Source organism: Phoenix dactylifera, unplaced genomic scaffold, assembly GCF_009389715.1.
Source record: "Phoenix dactylifera cultivar Barhee BC4 unplaced genomic scaffold, palm_55x_up_171113_PBpolish2nd_filt_p 000188F, whole genome shotgun sequence".
Taxonomy (NCBI): Eukaryota; Viridiplantae; Streptophyta; class Magnoliopsida; order Arecales; family Arecaceae; genus Phoenix; species Phoenix dactylifera.
This window is the reverse complement of record NW_024067715.1, coordinates 272681-287766: the sequence shown is the minus strand read 5'-3', so window position 1 is coordinate 287766 and position 15086 is coordinate 272681. Positions and strand designations below refer to the sequence as shown.

Here is a 15086-nt window from a genome sequence, read left to right as displayed (position 1 = left end):
AATGCTGGGCACATGGCAGTGCACAACGATGTATGAACAAGACATGAATATTATCAAACAATATGGTCGTGGATGAGAAGGTATGCTAAGGATGCAAGATCATGATTGTGGCATGAGACCTTGTGAGCAAGGGGAGCTTAAATAGCAGACCTAGGGAGAGCTCAAATGTGCACGATGAATCATAGCTTCAAGGGGCTGCAGGGCACATCGGTTTGGCAGTTTAGCTGAGTGACACTAGAGATTGGTTTGCCTGAGTCTCATATATAGTAGTGCTGTTGCATGGTCGTACCATATGGTTTTGGTCTGTGTATTATCAAAGAGTAATATGATGGCTTGCAGATTGGTGGCACAGTGGTTATATCATGGAACGAAAATACTTCGACAAGGATCAGAACATCTTAGATGAGCAGTACTTGGCTCGAAGGGCACACCCAAGGAATTGGCATAGAGGTGTTATGGAGCACTCTTAGGAGTCTATGCTGTGGCATGGGGGTGCGCATGAGCCTTACAGTTGAACTAAGGGGTCAAGTTGCTTACAAGCATTCGAGGGTGTCGCATGTGTTCTATTTGACAGAGTTATTTGGAAGGGGTATAGAGGTGCATATTTGGCTATGAGGTGGGATTGTTGTGCATTTATCTATATTTCTAAGGGAAGGACTTATGAAGGATGGCCTTGGTGTGTGGCATGCTAGGGCACCACATGGATGTTTGGGCCAGGAAAACACTCACCCCATGATCGGCTGCTAGATTTGGAAATGATTTATTGGTTGCACTTGCATTAGACATGAGATAATTATACACATTCCAAGCTAGAAGCACTATTAGAACCATGCTCATCATTTAATGCTCTACATTTCTTTTGTTGCAGGTGACTGTTATTTTTGGCTTTCGTGTGACCTGGTGGATAACCTATGATGGTCCAATATTTGGCTTAAGTATGGTCAACACCACCACACTCTTTGCAAATAGGTTTGGGACATCAACAGGCTGGTCCAAAAATTGCTTTGCATATTCTGCAATTTGAATCTTCAAATTGCTACCCATATTTAGCAGGTAGGCCTATAGCATTAACACTTGAACCTTCGGCAATTTGAACACTCATCTACTTCTCCTCCTAAAGAACTAGAGAATAAACTTTACTTGGCAGAGGCTCCATGATTAAGAATTGGGTGCAAACATAACTAATGTTTCATTTAGCCCCACAAAATTTGATACACCTACTCCATATTGTTTTGTAATTTGTTGAAAAAAACCGCATATGCATAGTGGTATCTTGGAGTAGAAGGCTAGCTCGCCTTAGATTTTCTTCATAAAAGTGAAGTAGGTAGCCATAGAGGATACATCTCCATTGAGAATATTGAGTAACCTCGACAAAACAAAATGGCTACATCATTTACATACATTAATATTAAAGTTAGATGCAACTGGTTTTGGTAGACATCCATTCACAAAACAAAACTTATTTTAGGTCCAAGAACAACAATAACTGTATACCTTCAAATAATATAGTTGTCTGCAACAAGAACTTGTGAAGTTAGTATAGTTTTTCAACTATCAAAGTGACACAAGTAATAAGGAGAGTTGAAGTCAAATTTCTATCACTATTGTTGTTGATACCATTAGATCTTATTGGAAGCAATTTCTTTTGACATGCTCATATAATTAATAAGATGCAAAAAGAAACAAAATGGATTGTAATGGAGAGAGATGAAGTATTAGATGTTGGCTCTCTTACCATGAGAAAATTGATTGAGGAGAGTGACTTGATCTTCTCTACTATATGCCTCGAATATATATAATCTTATATAATATAAATTCTATAATTTCTATGACAACAAAAAATACAAATCTCATGATCCTAGAAACAACAATATAGTATGTGGAATAATGAAAGTCAATAATAAAAGAATCGGATAAATATAGAGAATATAAGTATGGAAATGGAACTCAATTATCATAGAAAGATAAGAATGCACATGCTTGACTTAATTGTCTAATATATTTTTCATGAAAAGATACTTGAATTGACTAAAATTTGAACTTGACATCATAATCTATGTTGGAAGGGTTCGAAGGACCTAAGCCGAAAAAATCTAATAGTTTGGAACTCATAGCTTACAAGGCTAAAGCCCAACGAGTATAGCCTACCACCAAGAACATATGAAAACTTCAAATTTTCCAACATTTAGAATTAGGAAAAAAGTTTGCTCCTCTAGCCAATTATTTTGACATTGAATACTTAGCAGACTTAATATTTATACCAATTTGTATGAGAATTTATAATTGTGATATGTAGCAAAGCTTAGAATCGAACACCTATCCACTAACTTTGCTCTAAATCATACTAAGTTTGAATGGGCACAACAAATTGCTGCAACCATAACTCTAAGGCCAAAATAACAATCTTTAGCTTTTAACTTCGATAATAACAAACAACAAAAAACTGCAGCATTAAAAAAAAAGTCAGCAATCCCGAAGGATTATTTGGGGCAAACGCAGAGAGATGGGGACGAATTCGTCCAATCGTGGATCGTAACGGAAATAACCGCCTCGTACGGCACATCAAATAGCTACTGAAGAAAGGAAACCACCTCTGCCTGCAACATCGCCACACGTGGCTCTCTGTGACTGGGGATTCTCCCCTGGAGCGGCGCCAATTTTAGCGCCCTTGCCCCTGGGGGCACTTCTCGGCACTCATCCCTTCGAGAGAGCGAGACCCGAGATTTCTTCTTTGGCCTCTTCCCCACAGAAAGAGGAGAGGAGAGAAGAGAAGAGAGGAGAGAGATGGATTCGGTAATGGTCGCGGAGGCGGTGAAGGACCCAACGGCAGCGGCGGCGGCGCCGGGAAAGAATAACCGCATCCAGGTCTCCACCAACAAGAAGCCGCTCTACTTCTACGTCAATCTCGCCAAGGTCTTTTCCCTCCCTCTCTAGAAATTCGGGTTCTGATCTCTTTCTTAGCCATCCGTTCTTTGGTTAGGAGGATTGGAACATGAATCCCTGCCATGAGTTGATTTCTTGATGGTCTTCTTTAGTTTTCTGAGGCGATCTTTCTTTCATCTCTTGCTACATATTGATTCTTGAGATGAGATCGTTTCTCGATTAGTGGTTTATTCAGGTTCCGGTCGAGTTCAGAATTTTTCTCCCCTCTTCGTTAATCTTTTTTGCTAGTGATTTATGTGTTAGTGGGCTTGTTCTTTCCTTCTCTTCTTTTCTATTCCTTCCTTTTTCTTCTTTTTACTGAATTTTTTTTTCTTGATCTGGATTCTTGCGATGTAAGGGTTGCCATCTCTGTTGTTTCCCTGTTTGGCGATCTACGATTTAAATTTCCATTCTAGGGATACTAATTCTGTGGATTTTTTGGGGACTTATTTCGTTATTATGGAATTAACTTGCAGAGGTTACATGCAGCAGTACAATGAGATCGAGCTCTCTGCGCTGGGAATGGGTATTGGCTTTTTCTTGATCCCATCGCTCCCCGTGTATTTGTATTTTTCCCCATCCATTTTATCTTCAGATATTCCATGAGTAGAACAACAAAAAAGAAGAAGAGAAGAGGATATTAAATAACGTATTGTGAATCTTTTTCTTTTCCTTACATTTTTTGAAATAACTTCTGTAAATAATCTCTTATTGGTATTTTCTAATAATTGGTTTCAGGGCTTCCTTGATTCGATCTGTTCAATGTGTCTTTCAATGTGTTCTATCTTGCATGTCTTTTTTTCTTTTTTTTTGGTACAGTATACTGCCTATCTTTTAATCTCTTGAATTTAGAAATAGTGATCTGGTTGGTAGTGTTGCTGGAATTTGGACCCAGAGGTAACCGTGGACCAAGGAGGAGGAGCTCCGGCTGGCTTGGCGGCGAACGGCTGTCTCCAGCGGACCTGCAAGAAGTCGGTGACCGGGGTTTCCGGCACCGATCCTCCGATGCTTAAGTCAGAGGGATTTTTTTTTATGGAAAGAAATAGTGCAGAGGAATGATATAAGGACGTATTGGCTGGGGCTGAAGAAGAGATCTCCTCCCTAGAGCTCTCTCCCTTTTTTATAGGGGGTGTAGCGGTTTCCTGCGATCGGGTGTGATTGCGTGAATTAATAAGTTACCATAACGGTCCGAGATTTCGGGCTAGCTGGCGATCCGTTGAGATCGGGTGCATTCAAATGTTGACAGCTGTTGAGGCGGAGATCGCGGGATTTGATCCCGGATATGGAGGGCTTGATTTTCGGTGTGGTGGGGAGGTTTGCTTCTCCCTTTGACTGGGTCTTTCCTAGTCATGAGGTCGACCGGGCTCAACTCTACCGAGACTGTGCCTGCAAAGGTCATGTCGAGATCGAGGTCGTGAGCTTTGTAGTTGTCGATGCCGAGACTGGGTGCTCTAAGGTCGGGCGCTCTGAGAGCATGTTCGCCGTTGTTGCATTCACCATTGAGTGCCGGCGGTTTGACCACGCGCTTTGGGTGATCCATTTTTCTCCCAACAGGTAGCATTGGTGGTCGGATAATAGGTTTTTACGGATACCACTGCTGTCACACCCCTGGCTTTGGCGCGCGCGGGCTCTGCCATGCGCAGGGCGTGGCAATGGGCACACGGCCGGGCAGAGCGAGGAAGTGTGCGGCGGAGCACACGCGAGTGGCCAAAGGCCGGCGCTGGCCTATGCACCGGCTGGGCGTAGGAGGCGCACAGCTAGGCCAGGCGCCGGGGCGTGCACAGGCGTATGCACGCAGGATGGCCACGGGCGCGCAGAAGGCGAGCCGAGCACTTGGCCGTGGCCAGGTCTTGTGCGCACTGCACAGTGCGCAGGTTACAGCGCAAACGGCAGTGGCCCTGTGCAGCGGAGACAGGCCGGATCCAGCCTGCGCACAGGGGCGCACGCAGCGGAGACGTGCGCGGACGCTGGCTCATGCGCAAAGGCGCGCGTGGATGGGCTAAGCGTGGAGGCCAAGAGAGCGCGCGGGGCGCGTAGGCGTCGGCCACCTGCAGGCCGTGCACGGCGCACGGATGGGCGGACGCTGCGGCGTGCGAATGAGGCGCACGCACCAGGCCTCGGGACGGCATGCGCAGAGGACGCGTGCCTAGTCTTGGCCGTGAGCAGATCGTGCGCAGGAGCGCGCGCGGCCAGGCCGAGCAGAGAAGTGCGCGCGCGGTGCGTGCACACAGTCGGCGGGCCATGCGCGGGCGTGCGCATGGCAGATCGGCGCTGGCGCGCGCGGAGCGCGCGCAGAGGAGCTGGACCGCGCGCATGTGCGCGCGCGGCCAGATGAGCTCAGGGCCGGGCCTTGCGCCAGGGCAGTGCGCGGGGCGCACGGTAGGAAGGACGCGAGGGCCGCGCAAGGGGCGCGTGGCCGAGGCCAGATCCTGACCAGCGTGCGCGCGGGGCGGGCACGCGCAGTGACGGCGGGCTGGGCGCAGGGCGCTCGGTGGATCAGCAGGGCCGCGCACAAGTGCGCGCGGCCGAGTTACAACAGCGCGAAGGGCGCGCGGGGCGCGCCGAAGCCCAAGAAGGCCGCGCGCAGGTGCGCGCGCGGTCGAGCGACCAAGGCTAGAGCAGTGGCCGGGCGGGCCACTGCTGCGCGCAGGCAGGCGCGCGCAAGAAGCCGCGGGCGCAGGAGCGCGCCCGCCCAGTCTGGCGCAGGGCGATGGCCGCGCGCAGGCGCGCGCGCGCGGCCGAGCCTGGGCGCCGGGCGGCCCTGGGCGGCGGGGCAGACAGCTGCACATGGGCTGTACCCTCAGCAGGCCGCAAGCCGGCAGTCACATGGGTTGTCCATGGACACTTGGCAGGCTGCGGTGCATTGAGCGGTGGCTGGGCAGGCTGCTGGGCAGCTGGGCAGGAGGAAGCACATTCCTCAACCGCCAAGGAAGCACAAATCCGGGTGAAAGGCCTATTGACCAATGGGAGGCCGTGGAGGGCTTGCACACGGATTGGTTCAGCTTGAGGGAGGCTGCAACCAGCCGGCTAAGGGTAGGCTATAAAAGGGCCCTAGCCGGATGCATGAAGAGGATTTTGGCTGAGGTCTTGTGGTAGGATTCTAGCCAAAGGGAGTTGGAAAAAAGAGAGCTTGGAGGCTTGGGCGGGGCTACTTTTGGGGCTGTTTTGAGGGTCGCCAAAGGAGCGCCGGGCCACCAGGCCCTTGGCCAAAAGGGGCTTGGCCAAGGCATGTTTGGCAGAGGCCAAAGAGGAGGCTTCCTTGCGGAAGTCTTGTGAGCCAAGGGAGGGTTCCTTGGCCGACCACTTTGGGGTTCCTTGGAGGCTTCGGGAGGAAAGCCTAGGCCTAAGTGCGGGCTGAAGGGGAGTTCGAAAGAGGTGAGCTATCCTTGTACATGCGTCCACCAAATGGAGTTTTGTGAGGGTTCTATTTGGGGTTGGGGGCCAAGGTTGGTTGGGGGTTTTTAGAGGGGCCAATGTGGTGGCTATCTCCTCGGCTTTTGAGGAGGGATTTGTGTTGGTATGTGCAATACAAGCCTTCTTTCCCCTAAAAGGACTTGTGCCTATGTGTGTTCTTGGTAGGATAGGATCTTGGCAAGGGTTTTAGCCGAGCCAAGATGCATGCGGGGGTTGATTCGGCCTTGGCGCATGCAAGAGGCTGACTAGTGGTGGGTAGCCAACTCCACACTAGTGCCGCACACTGAAAAGAGGGAGAACTCAAAGGGAAAAAAATTGGTTACTCCATTCCGACCTTTTCAAGGGTGTGACAGATGGTATCAGAGCCGCCTTGGGAGCGGTTCCTGGAGGACTCATTGGCGGCAGCTCATGGCACAGTCCGCAGGAGGCGCACAGCAGCCTTGACGGCAGGACGGCAGCATCCCAGGCCTTGGCGGGTGGCCAAGGCAGGGCAAAACCTGGGCGCAGCCCTTGGCAGGCGGCCAAGGCAGTGCCCAGGCCACTGTGCAGCCAAGCCGTGCACAGGAGAGCTCACGGCGCGCCCAGGCCAGACCGGGGACGGTGCGCGGGGCGCGCGCACGGATTCTTGGCCACAGCAGAAGGCCGAGGCGCGCAGGGCTGCTGGGCATGGTGCAGTTCCGTCGGCCATCAGGCTGGCCAGGCCCAGCGTGCGCCCAGGTTGGAGTGGCCGGGCGGGCCACTGCTGCGCGCAGGCAGGCGCACGCAAGAAGCCGCAGGCGCAGGAGTGCGCCCGCCAAGTCTGGTGCAGGGCGATGGCCGCGCGCAGGCGCGCGCGCGGGCGAACCAGGGCGCCGGGCAGCCCTGGGCGGCGGGGCAGACAGCTGCACATGGGCTGTCCCCTCAGCAGGCCGCAAGCGGGCAGTCACATGGGTTGTCCATGGACACTTGGCAGGCTGCGGTGCATTGGGCGGTGGCTGGGTAGGCTGCTGGGCAGCTGGGCAGGAGGAAGCACATTCCTCAACCGCCAAGGAAGCACAAATCCGGGTGAATGGCCTATTGACCAATGGGAGGCCGTGGAGGGCTTGCACACGGATTGGTTCAGCTTGAGGGAGGCTGCAACCAGCCGGCTAAGGGTAGGCTATAAAAGGGCCCTAGCCGGATGCATGAAGAGGATTTTGGCTGAGGTCTTGTGGTAGGATTCTAGCCAAAGGGAGTTGGAAAAAAGGGAGCTTGGAGGCTTGGGCGAGGCTACTTTTGGGGCTGTTTTGAGGGTCGCCAAAGGAGCGCCGGGCCACCAGGCCCTTGGCCAAAAGGGGCTTGGCCAAGGCATGTTTGGCAGAGGCTAAAGAAGAGGCTTCCTTGCGGAAGTCTTGTGAGCCAAGGGAGGGTTCCTTGGCCGACCACTTTGGGGTTCCTTGGAGGCTTCGGGAGGAAAGCCTAGGCCTAAGTGCGGGCTGAAGGGGAGTTCGAAAGAGGTGAGCTATCCTTGTACATGCATCCACCAAATGGAGTTTTGTGAGGGTTCTATTTGGGGTTGGGGGGCCAAGGTTGGCTGGGGGTTTTTAGAGGGGCCAATGTGGTGGCTATCTCCTCGGCTTGTGAGGAGGGATATGTGTTGGTATGTGCAATACAAGCCTTCTTTCCCCTAAAAGGACTTGTGCCTATGTGTGTGCTTGGTAGGATAGGATCTTGGCAAGGGTTTTAGCCGAGCCAAGATGCATGCGGGGCTTGATCTGGCCTTGGCGCATGCAAGAGGCTGACTAGTGGTGGGTAGCCAACTCCACACTAGTGCCGCACACCGAAAAGAGGGAGAACTCAAAGGGAAAAAAAAATTGGTTACTCCATTCCGACCTTTTCAAGGGTGTGACAACTGCTGATTTTGTTAGATCCGTGTTTTTAGTTGCAATTTTTTTTGCTCCACAAGTATTTTCTCGTATATAATTTCATAGATTATCTACTTGTTATATAAATAATTTTTTTTTACATGAATACCCTCCCAAATAACGAATTTTATATAAATATCCTCTCAAATTGATATTTGCATGTATCCTTGTAAAATATTTGCTTTGCTATTCTATCCTTTTCTTAGCCTTATTTTTGCATATGTATCCACACCATCAAACACCGTTAAAAAATTAACGGTTTCAAATTAAAATAACTAAAATATTCTTAATGGGTAGATGTGCAAAAAAAACAACAACATTTATAACACAATCACGATGGAAAACAAAAAAGTAATTTCAAAATTTTATTTAATTTTTACTTAAAATAAAATTATTTTTATTAACGGTGCTAGAAGAACCTGTTATATTAGGGGCATTTGGGCAAAAACAATATTTCATAGGAGTACAGAAATAAATATAAATTTGAAGAGGGTATTCAAGTAAATTTAATTTTTTAGAAGGATATTCATATAAAAGAACCCCATAAATAATGCCAAATATCAGATTGTTACTGCTTGACTTCAGATAATCAAGTTTTTATATATGTCAACAATTGGATTGGTGGCTGTTTCACATTTATGGAATCTATGTTTTTAGTCGCCATTTCTTTCTTAAACCTTTTTGAATCTTTAAGTATAGTTTCCTGGATTATATTCTTGCGTTAGAAATAATATCAAAATCCATACCGTGTCGTCTTGATTTACACTTAATGAAGTGAAGAAAGCAATGCTACCCGGCATGATCACTGATGATTTCTTGATCCTATTTTGGGTGTGTTGAAGCTATTGGCCCCGTTGTTACCGTTGCTGAGATACTGAAGAACAATGGCCAGGCTACTGAGAATAGTAATCATGGCACACGACTTCTCTTCGTAAACCCTGAAACTTGGTAGATTTTTCTCAATGTTTTTTTTTTTTTTGTGTGCGCGCGCGTGTGTGTGTTGTGGCGTGTAATGGGAACAGAGATTCTGACATCGACTGTTGGCACCAAAGATGAGACAAAGGGCCGCCTTGTCCGGAAAGCCTAGGTGCCATTTCTGGATTATGCTGCCAATTTATTTGAAATATGCAAGGAAATGTGTTGCGATTTACCGTTAGCTCTTTGAATGTAGATCGAGATACTGCTGGGGGGGACAGAGAACTCCAATGATGCTGCAACCACTGCCAAAGTCGGTGAGAGCAAGGCTGCCAACGAAGACACCAAGGAAGAAAGTAAAGAAGAAACCAAGGAATGATCGGGAAGCGTTATCTCGCCGTGTCTCCCATCCATCATTCTTCTGTGTGCAGAGTCCTTATCAGATAGAGCAGGGGATTATTCCAGTCAGTGCTTCTGACATGGACACAGCATAGTATATATACTGCATTGGTTTTCATTTCTTCTCAGTTTACTCTTTCTCCAGCTGCTTGTGAGCTTGAGATTCTACTCAGAATGCCTGTGTTTTTGATGTTCAAGTGATACTCGTACTGTCTGAGATTTGTATCTGATTTTGCCCTCGAGATGATTGGTGCTGACCAATGGTTCCTAGAGATTATAGTGTTTGTTCTCTGGGAAATTTGAACTATTAAATTCAATGCCATGCTTATTGATTCAGTAGTTCATGATGTTCCTATTGATTGCTTGACAGCATCCACTAGCAGCTGTTTTCTCCGCCTAATGTCCGGCCATTTAGGGTCTGGGTGGCGATGAGAACTCCGGATCATCTGAACTAGCCTAGCAAATTCCGAAGCCATAAGAGCTTTTTGGGGAAGATCAGCTGCCACCATGACCCTGTCGGGCTTCGGGGACCAACCTAAAGAAAGAAAACAAGAGATTGTATTGAAGTTGAACTCTCTTGATAATTCCTAGAGTCGTGGCTGGGCCGTTATTTATAAGCACTGTAGCAATTTACAAGGCCTTGAGATAAGGAAGGAAAAGATAATTACAAGATTGATAGTTGAGAGATTTTAGGAAGGAAAGATTGGAAGACTAGCCGTTGAGAGATTTTAGGAGATTACACTTCTAGCTATTGGATAGATTGTAGGAGGCGTGGCTGCTTATCTTGAAAAGTTTGCATTGGCATTTGCTGGTTTGGAAAACTAGCCATTGGAGTCATTGGTTTGGGAAGAGGATTCATCGCTAATTAGATTTTAGGAGATTACACTTCTAGCTGTTGGAGAGATTGTAGGAGGCATGGCTGCTCATCTTGGAAAGTCTGCGTTGGCATTTGCTGGTTTGGAAAACTAGCCGTTGGAGTCATTAGTGTGGGAGGAGGATTCATTGCTAATACTCCCCCACAGATTGAGCTGATCTATGAGGTTCAGTTTGGTGCGTAGTTAATCAAGGTCAAAGCGGGAGACGGGCTTAGTGAAAATATCAGCTACTTGAGAGGAAGAGGACACATGCTGAGTGTAAAGTAGACCAAGAGCAACTCGTTCCCTGACATAGTGGTAGTTGATCTCAATGTGTTTACTTCGGGCATGGAGCACAGGGTTATAAGTTAGGTAGAGAACGCTAAGTTTGTCACAAAACAGTGTGGGAATCATGGGCAATGGAACACCAAGGTCGCGAAGGAGAGGTGTCAACCATATTAATTCTGCAGTAGTGTGTGCTATGGAGTTGGAGTGAAGACGGATGCCCATGGTGGTTGTGCCTTGCACATAACGAAGAATACGCTTAACCAGTTGGTAGTGGGCTTTAGTAGGAGTGTGCATGAATTGAGATACGAAGTTGACATTGAAGGCTAAATTCGGCCTGGTGAGAGTGAAGTATTGAAGGGCACCGACAATACTACGATAATGGAAAGGATCGAAGAAGGGTGTAGATCTCCTAGAATCCTTCATCTTCGAAATCATAGGTGTTGCCATGGGTTTGCAATCCATCATCTAGGCATGATTAAGAATATCGAGAGCATAATTGGTCTAAGACAACACTAAACCGTCAGTAGCATAGTGTTGGGATTTGTATCCTAAATGTCAATCGTTAGCATATTGATGATTGAATTTTGTAAATGAATTGATAAATTAATAAAGTGTTATTTGACATTATTCATCATTTCATTGTACATCTTCAAATGAACTCTTACATGATGAAGTCCTCAGGACTTATTTTATGATAAAGAAAGATTTATCTTCAAGTCCTTAAAACTGTTCGCGATCAAATGATATGTTGTTACTACGACGACAGCATTATCGAGATTAGGTCATTGTGTGACATATACGTTGGTTGTCCTCTTAACCAAGGAGTGTGGATGCACTGGTATGCCACATAGGTGAAGTGTAGGAGTACATTTCACTGAACGTGACTATTTTCGGAACGCTGTACTGTCAAGAGATGTTCCGAGTAGATATGGGTATAAGTTTGATCTTCTGACCTGAGATCGTAACCTATGACTAGCAAGCAACTCATTGTACTTTGGTACCGAACTACCTGAATTTCTAATTCAGTGACGGAAGGTCACTGGGTGCAGTCAAGTACTTGCATAGTCAGTTGTGAGTCGAGATGGACTTGACCCCCTCTGAAAATAGAAGATAATGTCTTGTAATTAATTTAGCAAAACCTTGGCCAGGGTAATCCCAGTGAGGAGTCACGAGATATCTAAAGTTAATCAAATAATGGATGTACTAATTATAGGGTTGACAGTGAGCTCTAAGTCATCCTGGCATTAGGAGTCAAAGGGATGAATTATACGGTAACCATAGTCCAAAGGTTCTTGAATGTTGCTTTGCAATCATTCGGTCTATCCGGACGTTGGGTACCATTGCTAGATGGTCATTTCGATTAGTATAAAAAGTTGTTCTTGTGCTACCGGCTTAGGTTCGAACCAATGGGGTCACACGCATAGAAGTTTTTAGGTTGATCAAATGGCTGATTGATGATTAAGAATCATTCAGGGATAATTTGGTCAATTCGATTGACAAATTATCCTAAGCAAAAGTTGTATTAAAATAATTATTGAATTATTGGAGGATTAATTAGCAATTAGATTGCTAATGAACTCAATTTGATTGAGTAATTGGGCTTAGGTTGAGCCAAATTGAATAGGATTCAATTTGGGCTGCATCAGGGTTTGACCTAATTGGATTGGGTTCAACCAAGTAGATTGAGCTTGACCCAATTGGATTGGGATTGATCCAAATCAATTAGAAGACCTTATTTGATGAGGATTATGAGTCCAAATAATCAGAATTGGATAAGAAGAAGAATTCCTAAATTTTAGGAACCCATCCTTATCTTCTTGGGGAAGAATGACATCTTGATTTATCCCCAATATTTTCCATACCTATCCTCTTTATTTTTGGCCAAAAATTGGCGTGAGAAGAGAGAAGGCGTGGGGCTATATGTTATATAAAAATGGCGCCTCAAATCTCCCTAAAAAGATTTAGATGAATTTCCTAATTTGTAGGAATTGCATGGGGCATGAAATGGGGTGGTCTGCGGCTGAACTTTGGATACATGAATTCCTATCTTTTAGGGATCCAAAATCATCAGAATTTTTTGGGAATTTTATCAGCCAAATTAATTGGCTAAATTAGGTATGAGGCGTGGGGGGATCTTTTGGCTATAAAAGACCCCTATGCCTAGGGTTCAAGAAATACAATATTTAGAGGTTTCAGAAAATTCTGAAAAAATTCTCTGAGGGCCTCCATCTCTTCTTCTCCTTCTTCCTCATGTCCATCCTCCATCTTCTTGAAGAACAATCAAAGGTTGAGTGTTTAGAAGGAGAAAGCTTTAGCCATTGCAACGTTCCTGCACGAGCTAGCACTCCCGCGGAAGACGATCTACCTAGGGCTTCGTGTGTGTAATAACCCCAAATTTTTTTCTTTTTTTTCTACATAAAGAAGGATAGAATAGTCCTTAAAATTGATATAAGGGGTAAAATTGGAAGGAATCAAAAGTTAATGGCATAACAGTAGATACGTTGAAGTGTTAGGGGCAAAATGAGAATTTAATAATTTTAAACAAAGGGTGAACATTGCTTGATGTGATTTAAATAGGGGGTTTAGGGTGCTGTGGCGGTGGGATTAAACAGAGAGGGAGACACAGAGAAAAGAAGAAGAGGAGGTCTCAGGCGGTGAAGAAGAAGAAGAAAAAGAAGGGAAAATAAAGGAAGAAGAAGAAGATGAAGAAGAAGAAGGAGGAGGAGGGAAGACGAGAGAAAAAAAGTGGTGAGTACCCCATCCCTACCTAGTCCCCTAATGGAATTGAGGCTGTAAAGAGGTTAGATAGGGGTTTTAGAGGTGGTTAAGAGAGAGAGAATCGGATTTCGGCAAGATTTTCTGAGACTGCGGAAAACCTGTGTCGAAGTTCTGATTTCAGCTAATTGTTTTGAGAGTCAATCGGCCTCCGATGGTGATGCATGTCACCATTCTGGAAACCCCTATAAGTGTAGAATAGTAGGTATAAATTTTATAGAGTTTGGAGTTTGGAAAGTAGATCAAACCTAGGATGAAGTAACCGGCTGTCGGTCCGGGTTACTGTTCATATAGGTGGGAAAATAAGGAATTTCATGCCATAATAGGGTATTAAGCCTAGATTAGGCTAAGGGGGACCTTGTACTCATGCAAGGGAGTCGTGCAGTTTGGCACGGGGGATCATGTTTTCTTAAAGTCTCTCCTATGAAAGGAGTAATGAGGTTTGGAAAGAGGGGCAAGCTTAGTCTCCGATACATTGGCCCCTTTGAGATACTAGACAAGGTTGGCAATGTATCTTACAAATTAGCACGGCCTCCAAACCTCAGCCATGTGCATCTAGTATTTCTTATATCTATGCTTCGAAAATATGTGCCGGATCCATCCCATGTGCTACCAGTGCAGGAAGTTACAGTAGAGGGAGACCTTTCTTATGAAGAACTTCCTGTAGCTATTCTTGATACTTAGATCAGGAAGCTGAGAAATAAAGAAATATGTATGGTGAAGGTTCAATGGCACCGGCACAATGTTGATGAGTGCACTTGGGAGTCGGAGCAGAATATGAAGAGCATGTACCCTCACCTCTTTGAGTAATCAGGTAATTTACTCTTTTAAATTTGAGGACGAATTTTATATAAGGGGGGAGGATGTAATAACCTCAAACTTTTTTTTTCTATATAAAGAAGGATAGAATAGTTCTTAAAATTGATATAAGGGGTAAAATTGGATGGAATCAAAAGTTAATGGCATGACAGTAGATACGTTGAAGTGTTAGGGGCAAAATAAAAATTTAATAATTTTAAACAAAGGGTAAACAGTGCTTGATGTGATTTAAATGGGGGGTTTGGGGTGCTGTAGCGGTGGGATTAAACAGAGAGGGAGACATAGAGAAAAGCAGAAGAGGAGGTCTTAGGCGGTGAAGAAGAAGAGGAAAAAGAAGGGGAAATAAAGGAAGAAGAAGAAGAAGAAGAAGAAGAAGAAGAAGAAGAAGAAGAAGAAGGAGGGAAGACGAGAGAAAAAAAGTGGTGAGTACCCCATCCCTACCTAGTCCCCTAATGGAATTGAAGCTATAAAGAGATTAGATAGGGGTTTTAGAGGTGGTTAAGAGAGAGAGAATCGGATTTCGGCAAGATTTTCCGAGACTGCGGAAAATCTGTGTCGAAGTTCTGATTTCAGCGAATTATTTTGGAGGTCAATCAGCCTTCGATGGTGATGCATGTCACCATTCTGGAAACCTCTATAAGTGTAGAATATTAGGTATAAATTTCATAGAGTTGGGAGTTTGGAAAGTAGATCAAACCCGGGATGAAGTAATCGGCTGTCGGTCCGGGTTACTGTTCATCTGGGTGGGAAAATAAGGAATTTCATGCCATAATAGGGTATTAAGCCTAGATTAGGCTAAGGGGGACCTTGTACTCAT

The 15086-nt window shown here is 45.9% G+C and overlaps 1 protein-coding gene across 1 annotated transcript; it reads left to right on the top strand.

Moving 5' to 3' along the window:
• The first annotated feature begins 2695 nt into the window (after positions 1-2695).
• LOC108510800 (uncharacterized protein At2g34160-like) lies at positions 2696-9306 on the top strand. Its single transcript, XM_017840856.3, has 5 exons — positions 2696-2913; positions 3119-3129; positions 3399-3448; positions 9062-9124; positions 9242-9306. Exons 1-5 carry the CDS (start codon positions 2785-2787, stop codon positions 9304-9306), a joined length of 318 nt encoding a protein of 105 aa, XP_017696345.2. The 5' UTR covers positions 2696-2784.
• Positions 9307-15086: the final 5780 nt, after the last annotated feature.

Excerpts from the sequence above, each read along its gene's own strand:
- LOC108510800 (XM_017840856.3), top strand. The coding sequence starts at position 2,785 with ATGGATTCGGTAATGGTCGCGGAGGCGGTGAAGGACCCAACGGCAGCG. Across the intron at positions 3,449-9,061 it reads GCTCTCTGCGCTGGGAATGG|CTATTGGCCCCGTTGTTACC; the intron begins GTATTGGCTTTT and ends GGTGTGTTGAAG. Across the intron at positions 9,125-9,241 it reads TGGCCAGGCTACTGAGAATA|AGATTCTGACATCGACTGTT; the intron begins GTAATCATGGCA and ends TAATGGGAACAG.